Below are 19,634 nucleotides of genomic sequence, written 5' to 3'. Positions count from 1 at the left end.
TAGACCATTTTGTTGTTATAAAAACATACCAAAACCAAATAGAGGGGACATGTTGTGTTCACCTTCGAAGACATAGCAGTTCAAAGGTGGCAGCCATGTGTCTGATGTCGATAAATTACCTTCATTTGGTGCTTTTTCTTTTGTTTCTCCCATCACATTTTCAGCTGGATTGTGAACAGAAGGGAGCAGAAAAAGAGAGAAGATAACTGCAATTCCAGTCCTATACCACCTGCCGGTAAATTGGCTCCTTATTACATTTAGGCCACATCTATCAATAAATGGAATGGTATCGAAATGTCTTTGTTGGCCACAAATCGTTGGCAATAGATCCGGTCTCTCCTGAAACAAGGCAGTCATTTATTTGGTCCACAGTTCCTCCTTGGGTGAGACCAAGTAGAACACAAGACTTGTATTTGTTCCCTCAGTGATAGATGTGCCCCCGCTGAACCTTTGATTACCAGCAGTAAAGTAGGAATCCATTAGACAATCATTTAGTGCTGCTGAGGCACCTTCGGATTCTCCCTCTTTCATCAACTGGTGCTACCAGGGAGGCCAGAGACACAGAGAAGACTAATGCCATACCCAGCAAACCGAGAGTGTTACCAGGACATAAGGTAAGTTCTAATTAGGTTATGTAAAGCTGAGAGTCATTTTATAGAGGGCAATGCATTAAAGTCAATAATAAGTGTGAATGAGGAATATAATATGAATATGTAATGAATTAAATATGAGTCAAATTTTCTACATTCAAATTTAACTATTTGCTCATACACCTTTTATAGCCACAGACTGTATACCATTGCAAGGTAATAGAGTGCCCTTGGCAAGATGAAGGTAGTGGCAGACTGAAATGGTAATTTGGGAAGGTCTCCCCAGTGCTTGGCACTCTGAGCAGTGGATTTATCAGTCCAGTAAGTCTTTACGCAATATCCTCTTGTGCTTGCAGCATATTGAAGAGAAAAGAATCTGGGTGGAAATGATCAGCTGTATGAAAGGTCAGGGAAAGTTAAGCATGCCCTAAGCAGGTCATGACTCTTCTTCCCTGATAAGAAATAACTGCCCATGTAAGGCAGAATGAGGAAAAAAGATAACCTTGTCCCATTTGTCCTATTGAAATTGCTGAACTGTCACTCAAAATGAGAGTCAGTCAACTGGCTTGATCAAAACTCTCTCAGGGGGAGATATTTGATACCTAAAGCTGTGCTTATTGAGAAGTTGCATAATAATTGTGCAATTGTTTTTGCAGAATGCATTGACAGATTAGATTTTTCATGTTCATCTGGCTAGGAAATGTTTACAACATTAACCATAGACATGGCCAGTCCACTTCAGGTCTGTATGTTATTTGAAATAGAAGATGTTATTTTGTGCTGTGTCTAAGTGAGTCATATTTGCTTTAAAGGTTAGGCAACAAGAACAAATCAACAGGAGAGGAGCAGTAGCATAACACACCCTCCTGTGACTTACTGAGGGCCATAGGAAGGTCAATTTATTCTTCCCCTGTGGGCATCTTCCTGGCACACAGAGTGAAGATAATAAGTAAATACAATTTTAATGGCCTTCACTCTGAATAGGTGGCTGTAATCTGCACAGGCTCAAGGTGTACTGGGCACCAAAGGAGACAGGGAATAGTCTGCAGTGCCAGTGGTTATTATTAGCGCTATCATAGATCAGATAGAGGAGGAGAATGAAGTGTGATGATGAATTTGGGGCTCCTGTCAACTTCTGTGGGGCTGTCAGGGCCAGTAGGCAAGGGAGCCTGGCTAAGGTCATGGATAAAGGATGCCACCTCAGGGTGGCCCCAAGGGAACTAACTACTCACTACATTACACATATAAAGGGGGAATATATTGCAACTCTGAACTAAAGGTCAGAGGGGGAACAAAAGTTTCTGTTCACACATGGAGTCACTAAGATTTGTCCCTAAGAGTCAGGTAATTCCCAAAAGTACATAGGGTGATTTATTAATACATTTATTAATAGAATGCTTATTCAATGTCTTTATCTACAAATCTCTCTTAGGTTCCTTTGTCTTCAAACCTCCCCATCCATCTTCATTGCACGTTCTCTTGCATCAGTCTGAAGTAAATTGATGTGTTGTGCAGCTGCTGCCAATGTCCATGTTAAAAACCTAACCACATGTACAAAGACTTTCCCTTAACCAATAGACCTGAATACTAATATACTTAGCAGATGTGGGTCTATGGGGAGTTAAAGGTGTATTATTGTGTTTCAAAATGACTTGCAGCCACAGACCGTGTAACCCTAGACATTGAGGCCCAGTCTGGAGCATATGAAAACCTTCAGAAGTAGAATAGATCTCAGTGTAGAATTGGCTTCCAGGGCTCAGTGGGGCCCAGATGCACATGTGCTGCCTCTGGGCTGGCGCCAGCTTTCATGTGAATAACATGCCAGTTCACCATTACTGCTGAAATAAATTTGTGTGAGCCAATGCTTTCTCCTTCCAACTCTTTTAATGTTTTTCACAGATGTTCGAGAGTGAATTTGTTTCCCTCCCAGAGATCACATTTCATACATTCAGATGGAACCAAAACATTGGTTCCACGTGGGGAGGGATGGAATTTGAGATAGAACCTGAAAGCATAATAAACAGCATAAAAACAATTATAGTGTGCGAGCATTGTAGAACGAGTATAGCTGATTGAAATGCAGTGGTGGTGCCAACTGTACATCAATGCTGGTCAATGGATCCTAGATATGTGAAAACCATCACAAGGTACTGAGGATTCCAGGATATGCTCAGCTTGAGCTCACTCTATTCTGACTTGCATCTGAATAGATAGCAGATTGATCGAAGTACAGTACAATCGAGACTTTTATGATATGGGTCTGTTTCATGTTGAATGTATCTTTCCTACCTACGGACAGAATAGATGCAGGCTGCCCTGTGGATGTTATCCTCACTTCATGTATTGAGCTTGAAAAGAGACATCAGAGCACTCAGAAAGAGCGAAGAACATGAACAGAACGACTGAACTAGGCAGATTATAATTGCATTTAGTGCTCATATTCAATAGGATTTTGCTTGGGATTCTCCTTGTCATTCACAGCAGGCAACATACTTCCCATTATGAATTCAACTGTATGGTTTTCAAAATGTAATTAATCATCTGATGAGAGCAAGCTGACGCACACTTCATGTCTGTGTGTGATAGAACATGTTGTTGAATCAATGGCACTACTGATTGAGGGTTAGTCCCTGTCATGTAGAATTGATTTTGAGCATGACAAAATAGATGGGTTTATGATGTGTTTGTGTCTTGGTGGCATTTCGGTCACTCTGAATGCTGGCAGGATACAGTTTAACCTATTCAGGTTGATCTTCAAAGTATAGCGACAATGTCACATCATGCAAGATGCCCTGGCAGTGATGATCAGAATATATGGGTTAGATTGATTCATGTTGGCTACCTTGACTTTTTTTTAAATGAAGGTTATGTAGTTAAGGTATTGCAGTTGACAATATGTTAGCACTGGTAATAACGGTCTATATCATGAAATGCACGAAGTTAATACATCTATGAACAGTTATATTCTAAGGATGCACAGGCCGGTCTCACGTTGGGTCTCCGACTATAGTGACTACAGTTGGCTAGATGGAGAGGCTCGGTCTGCGACTTTCAATGTGTCTTCAGCTCCGTACATACAAAAAAAAACATTTATTGTAGTCCACATGGTGTCGCTGTTGCCTGTCAATCAGCATAATCTTGAGAAGTGGACAGGATTTTAGATTGAGAAGAACAATTGAATATGCCCAATGCGAGAATCCTGAACCGTTTGGCAACATACATGGTAAATTTCCTTTTGAACATTAGTTTGTAAGAAATGTGTTAGATATGGTAACAACCCGTTTCCTAAATATCTGCACTCTAGGCTAGAGCTTGGCTACTGCGTGAAGAAGAAACAAGACAAACCTGTAGCCTAGCCAGTTGTCAAGTTGTCATTTATAAATGTCAAAGTAATTCTCACATATTTTTCAAGGCTCTCGAGAGGTCAGATTTGAAGAGATAGTTCTGCAGCCCAAAGTCGACATAAGACAGAGAGAATACAAAACCACACGTAATTGTTGCGATTTGGGCGTTTTGCCCCATGTTAGATTCTTACCCAGGTAGCCTGTGCCTATAGGCTATCCAACTACAAAAATATATGTTTCCTATAACCTAAGCAGCAGTAGCAGAGTTATGTGTATCCAGATTGTTTGGAAAATTTAATAGCAGGACCATTTGTGAGTGCGCTAAAGTTTCTAAATGCTTTGCGTAAAATGCACAATATGCTTTGCGTAAAATGCACATATATCTATGGGACGCCTGATCACTGCCGGTTGTGATTACAGTCCGGGATTGAACCAGGGTCTGTAGTGACACCTCTAGCAGTGAGATGCAGTGCCTTCTACCGCTGCCTCACTCGGGAGGCCAAATGTTCAACATTTTAAGTGCGTGCGTGGGGTGCTGAGCAGTCGGTCCGCCTTTACTCCACACTACACGCCCCCTAGACCAGCATTTTCCAATACAAGTTGTGATTTGTGTTCAATTCCCTCTTATTTTTATACAAAGGATGTTGACGATGTGCATTATGCCAGGAGGATGGATTTAAGAGGGCGGAGTGTCAGGTCTTTATAGCTTGGGTATAGCTGCAGCGGGGCACATGGATACAAGCGGATACAAATGCAAATAAGTATTTCATACTGCATAGTCAGCGGCCACATGGAGTGCCGAAGTTTGATAAAAAACGGATATAAAACAACAACTAACTGACCGCTATGTTGTACTGTATCCGACATGGAATTCATCTTTGTTCCCGCTGTAAATAACATATATTGGAGTTAGCCGACGCGTGATTTGAAACATTTATTTTTCGAAGGTGACAGGACATCTGAAGAACTATATGAAAACACTTTCTTGTGAATTTCTATCACACCGTGAGTCTTTTGCAGCCAAAGTATAATTGATTCTCAGTGAAATTCTTGAGGTTCGACGATAAGAGCTATTAAGCATCGCCAAGAAACTTCACATCGGTCTGCAAACGATGCAGAGGAGACAGGGATGACAACCTGGTGAAGACAGCGGATTTAAAATCCAGTCATATAATCCCTATGTAAAAATTGTATTTTTGTGACAACGGCTTCCATGGTTATTTTTCATGATCCCATGTAGCAGAAGAAAACCAATAGGCTACTAATACTATTTTGTTGATAGGTAACGCTAAAGTCACCGTGCGTTATTCAGTTATCTGGAAAGCAATGTGCATGTAAACTGCAACTTTTAACAACTATTTCTACGACTTAATATTTACTACATATTTCCACGTTTTCATTTACATTCTATATTCAGAAATGGTCACCTTTTGCTGAAGGCTGTTCACATTGGATTATAGAAACGGGCATGACTTTTTGGAACTTAATAAACTATCCATTTGGATGGTCAGTGGACATTTGTAAAAATCCAGAGGTCAGTTTTGATGCAGCCAAGTCTATGATTTGAATCCCTTTTGACTTATCCATTATCACTAAATCTAAATGGATTTTTTTCAAGAGGCAAACAGAAACATGTTGCATCTCCATGCTCTACAATCAATCATGGTACTTTTAGGGGGTAAGTGTAACATTATTTTAAACCATGTGTTTTGTGACCAATGCACACATGCAACTCATCTTAGCTCTATGAATTTGATATTTGAATAATTTAATATTTTATTCATTCTGGGATGCTTAAGCTTTACAATTGTGTTCTCTTATTATAAACATCATTTTATGGTGTGTTCATCTAGTGAATTGGGTCGTACCACCAATACTGTGCCTTTTGAGATGTGTAACTTGGTGGAAAAAAAAACCCATTAGATTTCACTTAATTTGAACATTCTATCATAAAGAGACATGTTCAACTTAGTAAAGAACATGCTTTCCAACCTCAAGAGGTTTTAAATTTAAAAAAAAAGACAATAGTAAGTGCCTATTAAGTGCCAAATAAAATAACAGGGTTGGCCTTAACAGGGTTGATCATTTCATCTTAAAGCAGTTGTTAATTATTTTACAACATGTTAATATAAGGTTCCTCACCCTGAAATTAGTCTGAGCCAGGATACATTTTAACCCATTGTTCGGTTTTCTTTAAACAACCACTGCAAACTTTAGCTAAATATAGCCACCGCCAGCTAAACATCTATGGTAGGAATAGTGAACATTTAATTTGGCCATTTAAAAAAACAACATGAGTTGATTTGAGTTGATTATTTTGGGCGGTTACAGGGGATGTCATGCCCTGTCATTTCCATAGCTTTTTAGCGGCTAAAGTTAGCTAAAGATTGTAGTGGCTGTTTAAAGAAAACCGAACCATGGATTACTGGCCCACAGCCTACTGTCAGGGAAGGGAACCATCTAACATAATGTTGTAAAGTAGTGAACTACTCCTTTAAATCAGTCATAAATCCTCTTCTGACAGGGGAACTGGAAGCTTGTTTATGTGCAACAGGGAGGGGCAATCAAATGTACGCTTTAAAAAAAATATGAAATTGTTAAAACATTTCTAGCCTGTCTATGTATGGGTAACAGGATTGACGTGTTATGCTTGACCAACTCAGTTTTCCACCCACAAAACAACAGAAAAAGGCCCAAAATAGTAGAACCAGCTCACCTGCTTTTACTCTATGATTGGATTATTAGCTTAGATGTTCAATGTTTCGTATGAAATAATTATTTAAAAAGGAATAGTTTCCCCATATTAAAATGATTTCAGTTCAGAGTTGACCTTTAAAATGAGGGACAGGTTTTTCTTTCTTTTTTCACTTTAAAATAAATCACTAATGACATTTAAATACATACTCTTCAGAAATGACTTTGTCAAAGCAACAAAATAATTAGGGCTTTCTAATGATGTTGAAAACAATGGTGATGATGGTGACATGTGGTGAAGTGTTTGGGATAAGTGGGTTAAAATCATTCTGGAAGTCGAGGGTGCATGTCAAAATGTGTGCATTTTTGCACTTTAGCAAGTCTTTATTCAGATTGATTGAATTCTACATGTGGTCTGTATTAAAGGACACGTCAATACATTTAAAAGGCTTTTAAAATTCAATATTTGTGCACAATTTATAATTGAAATATCAAAGGAACACAAAAGGCACTCATTTCGTAGAAGGACCCAATTATAGTTGACCAATGTTACCGTCTCACACGGATAGCTTCCTCATGGGACTCTTTCAACATAATTCTTAAGGCTAAGTGCTTACAACAGAAACTCAAGAACCAACTGATTTTCTGTCAGCATCAACAGTTCTCTACACTCCATTCTCAAACCCAGCTACATGTGACAGACGTAGGGTTGGGCGGTATCTAGATTTTCATACCGTTATACCGTTTCTGTACCATACTGGGATGTACGGGATTACCGGAAGTGCAGACAAGGGGAGTTATAAAAAATTATAATAATATACAGTACCAGCCAAGTTTGGACACCTACTCATCCAAGGGTTTTTCCTTATTTTTCCTATTTTCTACATTGCCTTGATGACAGCTTTGCACACTCTTGGCATTCTCTCAAACAGCTTCATGAGGAAGCTCTTGAAGGAGTTCCCACATTATTCTCAGCACTTGTTGTCTGCTTTTCCTCCACTCTGCGATCCAACTCATCTGAAACCATCTCAATTGGGTTGAGGTCAGATGACTGTGGAGGCCAGGTCATCTGATGCAGCACTCCATCACTCTCCTTCTTGATCAAATAGCCCTTACACAGCCTGGAGGTGTGTTGGGTCATTGTCCTGTTGAAAAACACATGATTGTCCCTCAAAGTGCAAACCAGATGGGATGGGATATCGCTGCAGAATGCTGTGGTAGCCATGCTGGTTAAGTGTGCCGTGAATTATAAATAAATCACTGACAATGTCACCAGCAAAGCACCCCCACACCATCACACCTCCTCCTCCATGCTTCACGGTGGGAACCACACATGCAGAAATAATACGTTCACCTACTCGGCATCTCACAATAACACAGCGGTTGGAACCAAAAATCGCAAATTTGGACTCATCAGACCAAAGGACAGATTTCTACCAGTCTAATGTATCTTCTTCTTATTGGTGTCCTTTAGTAGTGGTTTCTTTGCAGCAATTTGACCTTTTTTAAAATTATTATAATTTTTTCACCTTTATTTAACCAGCGAAGCTAGTCGAGAACAAGTTCTCATTTGCAACTGCGACCTGGCCAAGATAAAGTGTAGCAATTAGACACATACAACAACACAGAGTTACACATATGCCCATCCACCGCTGCCCCTGGACACTGATTTCTTGGCTACATAGCTGACGCACGCTGGACTGTCCATTAATCACGGTACCCCATTCTGCTTGTTTGTTTATCTGTCGGCCCAGTTGCCTAGTCAACGCCATTTTACCTGCTGTTTGTTGTGCTAGCTGATTAGCCTCGCCTACTGTTTTTAGCTAGCTTTCCCAATTCAACACCTGTGATTACTGTATGCCTCGCTGTATGTCTCTCCCAAATGTCAATATGCCTTGTATACTGTTGTTCAGGTTAGTTATCATTGTTTTAGTTCACAATGGAGCCCCTAGATCCACTCTGCATACCCCTGTTACCTCCTTTGTCCCACCCCCCACACATGCGGTGACCTCACCCATTACAACCAGCATGTCCAGAGATACAACCTCTCTCATCATCACCCAGTGCCTGGGCTTACCTCCGCTGTACCCGCACCCCACCATACCCCTGTCTGCGCATTATGCCCTGAATATATTCTACCATGCCCAGAAACCTGCTCCTCTTATCCTCTGCCCCCAACGCTCTAGGCGACCAGTTTTGATAGCCTTTAGCCGCACCCTCATACTACTCCTTCTCTGTTCCGCGGGTGATGTGGAGGTAAACCCAGGCCCTGCATGCCCCCAGGTACCCTCATTTGTTGACTTCTGTGATCGAAAAAGTCTTGGTTTTATGCATGTCAACATCAGAAGCCTCCTCCCTAAGTTTGTTTTACTCACTGCTTTAGCACACTCTGCTAACCCTGATGTCCTTGCCGTGTCTGAATCCTGGCTCAGGAAGGCCACCAAAAATTCAGAGATTTCCATACCCAACTATAACATCTTCCGTCAAGATAGAACTGCCAAAGGGGGCGGAGTCGCAGTCTACTGCAGAGATAGCCTGCAAAGTAATGTCATACTTTCCAGGTCCATACCCAAACAGTTTGAACTACTAATTTTGAAAATTACTCTCTCCAGAAACAAGTCTATCACTGTTGCCGCCTGCTACCGACCCCCGTCAGCTCCCAGCTGCGCCCTGGACACCATTTGTGAATTGATCGCCCCTCATCTAGCTTCAGAGTTTGTTCTGTTAGGTGACCTAAACTGGGATATGCTTAACACCCCGGCAGTCCTACAATCTAAGCTAGATGCCCTCAATCTCACTCAAATCATCAAGGAACCCACCAGGTACAACCCTAACTCTGTAAACAAGGGCACCCTCATAGACGTCATCCTGACCAACTGGCCCTCCAAATATACCTCCGCTGTCTTCAACCAGGATCTCAGCGATCACTGCCTCATCGCCTGTATCCGCCACGGAGCCGCAGTCAAACGACCACCCCTCATCACTGTCAAACGCTCCCTAAAACACTTCTGTGAGCAGGCCTTTCTAATCGACCTGGCCCGTGTATCCTGGAAGGACATTGACCTCATCCCGTCAGTTGAGGATGCCTGGTCATTCTTTAAAAGTAACTTCCTCACCATTTTAGATAAGCATGCTCCGTTCAAAAAATGCAGAACCAAGAACAGATACAGCCCTTGGTTCACTCCAGACCTGACTGCCCTCGACCAGCACAAAAACATCCTGTGGCGGACTGCAATAGCATCGAATAGCCCCGTGATATGCAACTGTTCAGGGAAGTCAGGAACCAATACACGCAGTCAGTCAGGAAAGCTAAGGCCAGCTTCTTCAGGCAGAAGTTTGCATCCTGTAACTCCAACTCCAAAAAGTTCTGGGACACTGTGAAGTCCATGGAGAACAAGAGCACCTCCTCCCAGCTGCCCACTGCACTGAGGCTAGGAAACACGGTCTCCACCGATAAATCCATGATTATCGAAAACTTCAATAAGCACTTCTCAACGGCTGGCCATGCCTTCCGCCTGGCTACTCCAACCTCGGCCAACAGCTCCGCCCCCCGTAGTTCCTCACCCAAGCCTCTCCAGGTTCTCCTTTACCCAAATCCAGATAGCAGATGTTCTGAAAGAGCTGCAAAACCTGGACCCGTACAAATCAGCTGGGCTTGATAATCTGGACCCGCTATTTCTGAAACTATCTGCCGCCATTGTCGCAACCCCTATTACCAGCCTGTTCAACCTCTCTTTCATATCGTCTGAGATCCCCAAGGATTGAAAGCTGCCGCAGTCATCCCCCTCTTCAAAGGGGAGACACCCTGGACCCAAACTGCTATAGACCTATATCCATCCTGCCCTGCCTATCTAAGGTCTTCGAAAGCCAAGTCAACAAACAGGTCACTGACCATCTCGAATCCCACCGTACCTTCTCCGCTGTGCAATCTGGTTTCCGAGCCGGTCACGGGTGCACCTCAGCCACACTCAAGGTACTAAATGATATCATAACCGCCATCGATAAAAGACAGTACTGTGCAGCCGTCTTCATCGACCTCGCCAAGGCTTTCGACTCTGTCAATCACCAAATTCTTATCGGCAGACTCAACAGCCTCGGTTTTTCGGATGACTGCCTTGCCTGGTTCACCAATTACTTTGCAGACAGAGTTCAGTGTGTCAAATCGGAGGGCATGCTGTCCGGTCCTCTGGCAGTCTCTATGGGGTGCCACAGGGTTCAATTCTCGGGCCGACTCTTTTCTCTGTATATATCAATGATGTTGCTCTTGCTGCGGGCGATTCCCTGATCCACCTCTACGCAGACGACACCATTCTATATACTTTCGGCCCGTCATTGGACACTGTGCTATCCAACCTCCAAACGAGCTTCAATGCCATACAGCACTCCTTCCGTGGCCTCCAACTGCTCCTAAACGCGAGTAAAACCAAATGCATGCTTTTCAACCGATCGCTGCCTGCACCCGCATGCCCGACTAGCACCACCACCCTGGATGGTTCCAACCTTGAATATGTGGACATCTATAAGTACCTAGGTGTCTGGCTAGACTGCAAACTCTCCTTCCAGACTCACATCAAACATCTCCAATCAAAAATCAAATCCAGAGTCGGCTTTCTATTCCGCAACAAAGCCTCCTTCACTCACGCTGCCAAGCTTACCCTAGTAAAACTGACTATCCTACCGATCCTCGACTTCGGCGATGTCATCTACAAAATGGCTTCCAACACTCTACTCAGCAAACTGGATGCAGTCTATCACAGTGCCATCCGTTTTGTCACTAAAGCACCTTATACCACCCACCACTGCGACTTGTATGCTCTAGTCGGCTGGCCCTCACTACATATTCGTCGCCAGACCCACTGGCTCCAGGTCATCTACAAGTCCATGCTAGGTAAAGCTCCGCCTTATCTCAGTTCACTGGTCACGATGGCAACACCCATCCGTAGCACGCGCTCCAGCAGGTGTATCTCACTGATCATCCCTAAAGCCAACACCTCATTTGGCCGCCTTTCGTTCCAGTACTCTGCTGCCTGTGACTGGAACGAATTGCAAAAATCGCTGAAGTTGGAGACTTTTATCTCCCTCACCAACTTCAAACATCAGCTATCCGAGCAGCTAACCGATCGCTGCAGCTGTACATAGTCTATTGGTAAATAGCTCACCCTTTTTCACCTACCTCATTCCCATACTGTTTTTATACTGTTTTTATTTATTTACTTTTCTGCTCTTTTGCACACCAATATCTCTACCTGTACATGCCCATCTGATCATTTATCACCAGTGTTAATCTGCAAAATTGTATTATTCGCCTACCTCCTCATGCCTTTTGCACACATTGTATATAGACTGCCCATTTTTTTCTACTGTGTTATTGACTTGCTAAATTGTTTACTCCATGTGTAACTCTGTGTTGTCTGTTCACACTGCTATGCTTTATCTTGGCCAGGTCGCAGTTGCAAATGAGAACTTGTTCTCAACTAGCCTACCTGGTTAAATAAAGGTGAAATTAATTTTTTTTTTTTTTTAATAAAAAAATATACAGTGAGTGCAAATGAGGTAAGTTAAGGAAATAATTACAATATAGCAATTAAACACTGGAATGGTAGATCGGCAGAAGATGAATGTGCAGGTAGAGCTACTGGGGTGCAAAGGAGCAAAATAAATAAATTAATAAATACCAGTATGGGGATGAGGTAGGTAGATAGATAGATGGACTGTTTACAGATGGGCTATGTACAGGTGCAGTGATCTGTAAGCTGCTCTGACAGCTGGTGCTTAAAGTTAGTGAGGCAGATGTGAGTCTCCAGCTTCAGAGATTTTTGCAATCCGTTCCAGTCATGGGCAGAAGAGAACTGGAAGGAAAGACAACCAAAGAGGAATTGGCTTTGGGGGTGACCAGTGAGATCTACCTGCTGGAGCGCGTGCTACGAGTGGGTTGTGCTATGGTGACCAGTGAGCTGAGATAAGGCGGGGCTTTACCTAGCAGATACTTGTAGATAACCTGTAGCCAGTGGATTTGGCAACGAGTATGAAGCGAGGGCCAACCAACGAGAGCGCACAGGTCGCAATGGTGGGTAGTGTATGGGGCTTTGTTGACAAAACGGATGGCACTGTGATAGAGTGCATCCAGTTTGTTGAGTAGAGTGTTGGAAGCTATTTTATAGATGACATCACCGAAGTCGTGGATCGGTAGGATGGTCAGTTTTCCGAGGGTATGTTTGGCAGCATGAGTGAAGGATGCTTTGTTGCGATATAGGAAGCCGATTCTAGATTTAATTTTGGATTGGAGATGCTTAATGTGAGTCTGGAAGGAGAGTTTACAGTCTAACCAGACACCCAGGTATTTGTAGTTGTCCACATGTTCTAAATCAGAGCCGTCCAGAGTAGTGATGCTGGACGGGCGAGCAGGTGCGGGCAGTGATTGATTGAATAGCATGCATTTAGTTTTACTTGCGTTTAAGAGCAGTTAGAGGCCACGGAAGGAGAGTTGTATGCCATTGAAGCTCGTCTGGAGGTTAGTTAGCACAGTGTCCAAGGAGGGGCCAGAACTATACAGAATGGTGTCGTCTGTGGATCAGAGAATCACCAGCAGCAAGAGCAACATCATTGATGTATACAGAAAAGAGAGTAGGACCGAGACTTGAACCCTGTGGCACACCCATAGAGACTGTCAGAGGTCCGGACAACAGTCCCTCCGATTTGACACACTGAACTCTATCAGAGAAGTAGTTGGTAAACCAGGCGATGCAATCATTTGAGAAACCAAGGCTGTCGAGTCTGCCAATAAGAATGTTGTGATTGACAGAGTCGAAAGCCTTGGCCAGGTCGATGAATACGTCTGCACAGTAATGTCTCTTATCGATGGCGGTTATGATGACGTTTAGAACCTTGAGCGTGGCTGAGGTGCACCCATGACCAGCTCTGAAACCAGATTGCATAGCGGAGAAGGTATGGTGGGATTCGAAATGGTCAGTAATCTGTTTGTTAACTTGGCTTTCGAAGACCTTAGAAAGACAGGGTAGGATAGATATCGGTCTGTAGCAGTTTGGGTCTAGTGTCACCCCTTTGAAGAGAGCCTGATTCATGCCATCTCCTCTGAACAGTTGATGTTGAGATGTCTGTTACTTGAACTCTGTGAAGCATTTATTTGGGCTGCAATCCGAGGTGCAGTTAACGCTAATGAATTTAACCTCTGCAGCAGAGGTAACTCTGGGTCTTCCTTTCCTGTGGCGGTCCTCATGAGAGCCAGTTTCATCATAGCACTTGATGGTTTTTGCGACTGCACTTGAAGAAACGTTCAAAGTTCTTGACATTTTCAGAATTGACTGACTGTCATGTCTTAAAGTAATGATGGAATGTCATTTCTCTTTGCTTATTTGAGCTGTTCTTGCTGTAATATGGACTTTGTTTTTAGCCAAATAGGGCTATCTTCTATATACCACCCTTATACAACTGATTGGCACAAACACATTAAGAAGAAAATAAATCCACAAATTAACTTTTAAGAAGGCACACCTGTTAATTGAAATGCATTCCAGGTGACTACCTCATGAAGCAGTTTGAGAGAATGCCAAGAGTGTGCAAAGCTGTCATCAAGGCAAAGGATAGCTACTTTGAAGATTCTAAAATCTAACATATATTTAGATTTGTTTAACACTTTTTTTGGTCACTACATGATTCCATGACTGTTATTTCATAGTTTTGCTGTCTTCACTATTATTCTACTATGTAGAAAATAGTAAAAATAAAGAATCTCTGGAATGAGTAGGTGTGTTCAAACTTTTGACTAGTACTGTATATATAATATTTGTGTATGTCTGTACGACACACAAATAGAAACGTAACATGGAACAATTTCAAAGATTTTACAGAGTTACAGTTAATTTAAGGTAATCAGTTAATTGAAATGAAGTCTTTAGGCCCGAATCTATGGATTTCACATGACTGGGAAAACAGATATGCATCAGTTGGTCACAGATACTTAAAAAAAGGTAGGAGTGTGGATCAGAAAACCAGTCAGTATCTGGTGTGACAACCATTTGCCTCATGCAGGCTGTAGTTTGTAGCCTGTGGAATGTTGTCCCACTCCTCTTCAATAGCTGTGCGATGTTGCAGGATACTGCCTGGAAATGGAACACACTGTCGTACACATCAATCCAGAGCATACAAAACATGCTCAATGGGTGACATGTCTGGTGAGTATGCAGGCCATGGAAGAACTGACTGATGTCGCGAGAGTGCACAACTCCCAATAGATAAGCTTGGAGATGCATGCTATGGAGCAATCTAAATTAAACACAACCCACACACCACAGGATGTTGGTGGCACCTTAATTGGGGAGAATGGGCTCGTGGTAATGAATGGAGTGGAATCAGTGGAATGGTATAAATTACATTAAACCATGGTTTCCAGGTGTTTGATGGCATTCCATTTGCTGCGTTCCGGACATTATTATGAGCCATTCTCCCCTCAGCAGACTCCTCTGCTACACACAGAGGCCAGGCGAAAACAGACACACCATGCACAGCCGGGGCTGGGCAGACCAAACCAAGCACACCATGCACAGCCGGGGCTGAGCAGACCAAACCAAGCACACCATGCACAGCCGGGGCTGGGCAGACCAAACCAAGTACACCATGCACAGCCGGGGACGGGCAGACCAAACCAAGCACACCATGCACAGCCGGGGCTGAGCAGACCAAACCAAGCACATCATGCACAGCCGGGGCTGAGCAGACCAAACCAAGCACATCATGCACAGCCGGGGCTGGGCAGACCAAACCAAGCACACCATGCACAGCCGGGGCTGGCCAGACCAAACCAAGCACACCATGCACAGCTGGGGCTGGGCAGACCAAACCAAGCACATCATGCACAGCCGGGGCTGAGCAGACCAAACCAAGCACACCATGCACAGCCGGGGCTGGCCAGACCAAACCAAGCACACCATGCACAGCTGGGGCTGGGCAGACCAAACCAAGCACATCATGCACAGCCGGGGCTGAGCAGGCCAAACCAAGCACACCATGCACAGCCGGGGCTGGCCAGACCAAACCAAGCACACCATGCACAGCCGGGGACGGGCAGACCAAACCAAGCACACCATGCACAGCCAGGGACGGGCAGACCAAACCAAGCACATCATGCACAGCCGGGGACGGGCAGACCAAACCAAGCACATCATGCACAGCCGGGACGGGGACGGGCAGACCAAACCAAGCACATCATGCACAGCCGGGGACGGGCAGACCAAACCAAGCACATCATGCACAGCCGGGGACGGGCAGACCAAACCAAGCACATCATGCACAGCCGGGACGGGACGGGCAGACCAAACCAAGCACATCATGCACAGCCAGGGACGGGCAGACCAAACCAAGCACATCATGCACAGCCGGGGACGGGCAGACCAAACCAAGCACATCATGCTCAGCTGGAGGAGGCTGTGTCTTTTAATTACATTTTTCTGATCCTTGCTAATAATTGGAGGCAGACACAGCTCTAACAGCATTCTGAATGTCAGTACATAATTAAATAGGCTAATTCACTTTCACCAAAATATACTTGCATTCACAAATCTAAATGGTGTTCATCAGGCTTCCATGAGATGAGACCATTGTGTAGAGACATTTTGGGAGTCTGTGAATGCTTGTATGGTATATCTACATCCTAGTCTGGGTAACCAGATCAAGAAACATGCATGCTTTTAGATAAATAGCCTAGACCTTTTTCACTTCCCAATCTCTGGTGCTCTCGGATTTGGTGTACAAAAGGATACATAAGACATGGGAATGTATCATCATGGCAGAGCAGGGACGTTGCTGTTATTGTTTCAAGTGTTTGGTTACTTTTTCACTGACATTGTAACTGAAGGATTAGTAACCATAGCAGCACAGCACCACTCTAAGGCCTCTGTCTGTGGATCACTGCCAGTAGTGGGTGATGATGGTAGTAATGGCAAGAGGACTGTTGTTTTGTTTCTGAAGTATTTTGAGTGAGATTTTTGCTGGGGTTGAGGATTTGTACGCAACTCAGAGGGCGAGAGAGAGAGACGGAATGGGTTCGAATTCCATTCAAAAGGGTTGCCTTGGGTAGACATCATAGGGTTTTATATATTTGGTTTGTTTTTAGTACCATCCTTCAGCGCCACCCAACCCCTCCCATCTATCTCTGAACATCATCCAGTTTTGATTTCAATTTGCCATTTATTTTAAACTGTTGTGATGTTTCACAAATGTTCTGAACCTTTCTATTCTCATAGATTCTACATATTGTGTCACAGATGATCCATTTTATATTCTAACAATGGATAGGTAGTTGAGCATGAAAATGAAATTAACTGTCTGGTGCACTTAAAATTGTGATTGAGGCTTTCAAATTAGCGGCAGACAGATCGTAAAAGAAGCAGACAGTGATGCACTAAATTATTCAGCGATACATTAACATCTTCATACATTTTGCATCCAATTTGAATCACATTGTAATCATTTTCTCTGGCTAATCGTCTGTTATCCTTGGGTTCATTCATTCTCAGTGTTCTGTAGAGGCCCCATCACATTTGTGTTAGAGGGGGCCCTGGGGTGAGGAGAGGAGGAGAGAATGCAGGAGCAGATAGTGGTGTAGAGGGGAAGGTCGTGCTCCGTGCCAAATCAACCTCTTCTGCACGGAGCCCACAGAGCTCTGTGTTGCGCTGGACGCTGTGACTGCCAGGGCGCCCCTGACTCACTGATGCCACACGGCCATGACAGGACTGCCCAGGAGTCACAGGCCCCTGGCACACCAAGGACAGGGCAACTGCTGTGTAGGATCAAACAGCTAAGACAGGATGGGAGGGTAGCAGGATGAAATTTGTGTTTGAGAATGTTCTGGATGTAGAACAGCCACGTAGGCCACCATTTCGTTGGCTAGAAATGAACAGGTCCAGTGCACAAACACGGTTTCTGACTGAGTGTGGCCGCCGTGGTTTTGGTGTTCTTTGTTTAAAATAAGTGTAAACGATATGAACATTTACTCAGTGGAGTTAATGAAGACGAACCAGTTCCTGTGTGAAAGGCAGATGTACTGATTGAGCTCCGAGTGGCCATTACCTCCACTCTGATTAGGAGCAGAGGATTATGGCACGTTGATTGGAGACACAGAAACACTCAGGCTTTCCAATTACACTCAGAACCTCACTCCTAGTTACAATTCTGTTCCTCAGGCCATTTACATGACTGATTAGAGTTGAACACAAACACAATCAATCGGTGAGTCTATTTCTTCTGTAGTTTCAACAGATCACATAATGCAATTCTCAATAAAAGCTGGTGTACAGCACATAAAAAGCAGAGGATGTTTTAACATTGACCACACAGCCACCAGTGAACGGACAGAGAATGTATGGGGCAGATAGATGGTGTGAGTCATGGTTTCATATATCCCAGCCCAGTGAGTAAACCCCTCCACTGCACCACTTTGATCCAAATCAGAGGGAGATGGCAGAGGCTAGAGGGGGCCTGTTTTGGCAGGAGAGGAGGGCGATATGATTTAAAGTCTTGTAAAATCGCCTACTAAAACAACCTTCAATGTAAGGGTTATCTGAGGGTCCGTGTTTGGTTTGACATCGAATCTTCAAGCACAAGAGTAGCAGATATATTAGTGTCCTGTCTATTATCTTTAATAATTTGTTATTCTTATCTCTTTTTTTCAGTTATTTTCTTAAAACTGCATTGTTGGTTAAGGGCTTGTAAGTAGGCACGTGACAAATAGAATGTGATTTGATTTGATCCAATAAAGCAGCCATGTCCATCCATTTCGCTGTTGTCTCCCTGTACAGGTCCTGCCCAAATACCCTTTCTGTCCATTACCACAGACTGACATTTTGATTCAAGTCCAACAATACATTTTAAAAAAGGTGCATTCCATCACAGATAATGATACCATGTAGAAGGAGCTTTTGTATTTGCTGAAGTCAACAAAGAATATTAATTGTGTATAAAATGTGATCCAAATATCTGGCATTATCAATATTCAACATGATAAGCAAATCTACAAATCTACTTGGAAGATCTCCAGCCTGAGAATGAGAAATGCACTAGGCTAACCTTTTTGTTTCTAAATGCTCTCTGACTCACTCATCCCCAGCTCTCAGTAACAGCCTCACTCTGAATCACAGAGAGGTGTCAAGACTCCACACTTAACATAATCCTGACAGTCTATACACCTCACCACAAAGAAGTAAATGGCCCTTGAGAATATACACCTGTCATTGCCTCTTCTAATGCATTTAGCTCTGATTCCTCCAATAGATGCTGACAGTTACTCACAGAGACTTCACTCTGATGGTCTGTAAACCTTCGTCCATCCACCCGTGCATAATTGTTTCATTCCGAAAAAGAGATGCAAAACAAATGTGCATGCCAAAGATGGATCTATCCAGCAGAGATGCATTTTTGGGGAGAACAATTCAGATATCTATACAGCTTGCCTTGAAAATTCAGCAGGGTTGATGGGTAGACACCATACGATTTATACCAAGATGTAAATCATCTTTCAGTGTCACAGATTGTGCATTTTTATATTCTAACAATGGATAGGTAGTTGATCATGAAAATGAAATGAACTGGATGGTTCACTTAAAATTGGGATAGAGGCAGTCAAATTAGAGACAGACAGATTGTAAAAGAAGCCGACAGTGTATGCAATGAAGCGTACAGGTTAACTTAAATGCCTCCAAGCGCAACATGTTGCATTAATATCTAATATCATGTTGTGCTGGTTTAGTATTTTCCCCAAGGCTGTCTGCAACTGTAATAACATCTCTAGTAATGCAGTAATGAAAACATAATACCTTTGCTGTGTCAGTCATTTTGAATACCTCATAATTAGACACATTTCAAATTTAGCTGAATGTTTTTTTTCTTCTGTACGTTGGACCTAGACACCAACAGTGAGATCTGTTCTATGTACAGTAGGAAACCAGCCAAGCAAAACTTCAACTTGAGTACAGAACATCTTCTTTATAAAGAA

General features: G+C 43.2%; 1 protein-coding gene across 1 annotated transcript in view; it reads left to right on the top strand.

Annotated features, from left to right (window-relative positions):
* The first annotated feature begins 4,576 nt into the window (after positions 1-4,576).
* Positions 4,577-19,634, top strand: part of LOC118393138 (transmembrane protein 132C-like) — a 220,518-nt gene continuing 205,460 nt past the window's right edge. Inside the window, exon 1 of the mRNA XM_052461454.1 lies at positions 4,577-5,612. Within this exon, the coding sequence (XP_052317414.1) occupies positions 5,537-5,612 (76 nt within the window). The 5' untranslated portion in view covers positions 4,577-5,536. The remainder of the gene's footprint in view (positions 5,613-19,634) is intronic.

The sequence above is a fragment of the Oncorhynchus keta genome, chromosome 14, assembly GCF_023373465.1.
Source record: "Oncorhynchus keta strain PuntledgeMale-10-30-2019 chromosome 14, Oket_V2, whole genome shotgun sequence".
Classification (NCBI taxonomy): domain Eukaryota; kingdom Metazoa; phylum Chordata; class Actinopteri; order Salmoniformes; family Salmonidae; genus Oncorhynchus; species Oncorhynchus keta.
The sequence above is the reverse complement of the archived record's forward strand: the minus strand, read 5'-3'. Positions and strand labels throughout refer to the sequence as shown.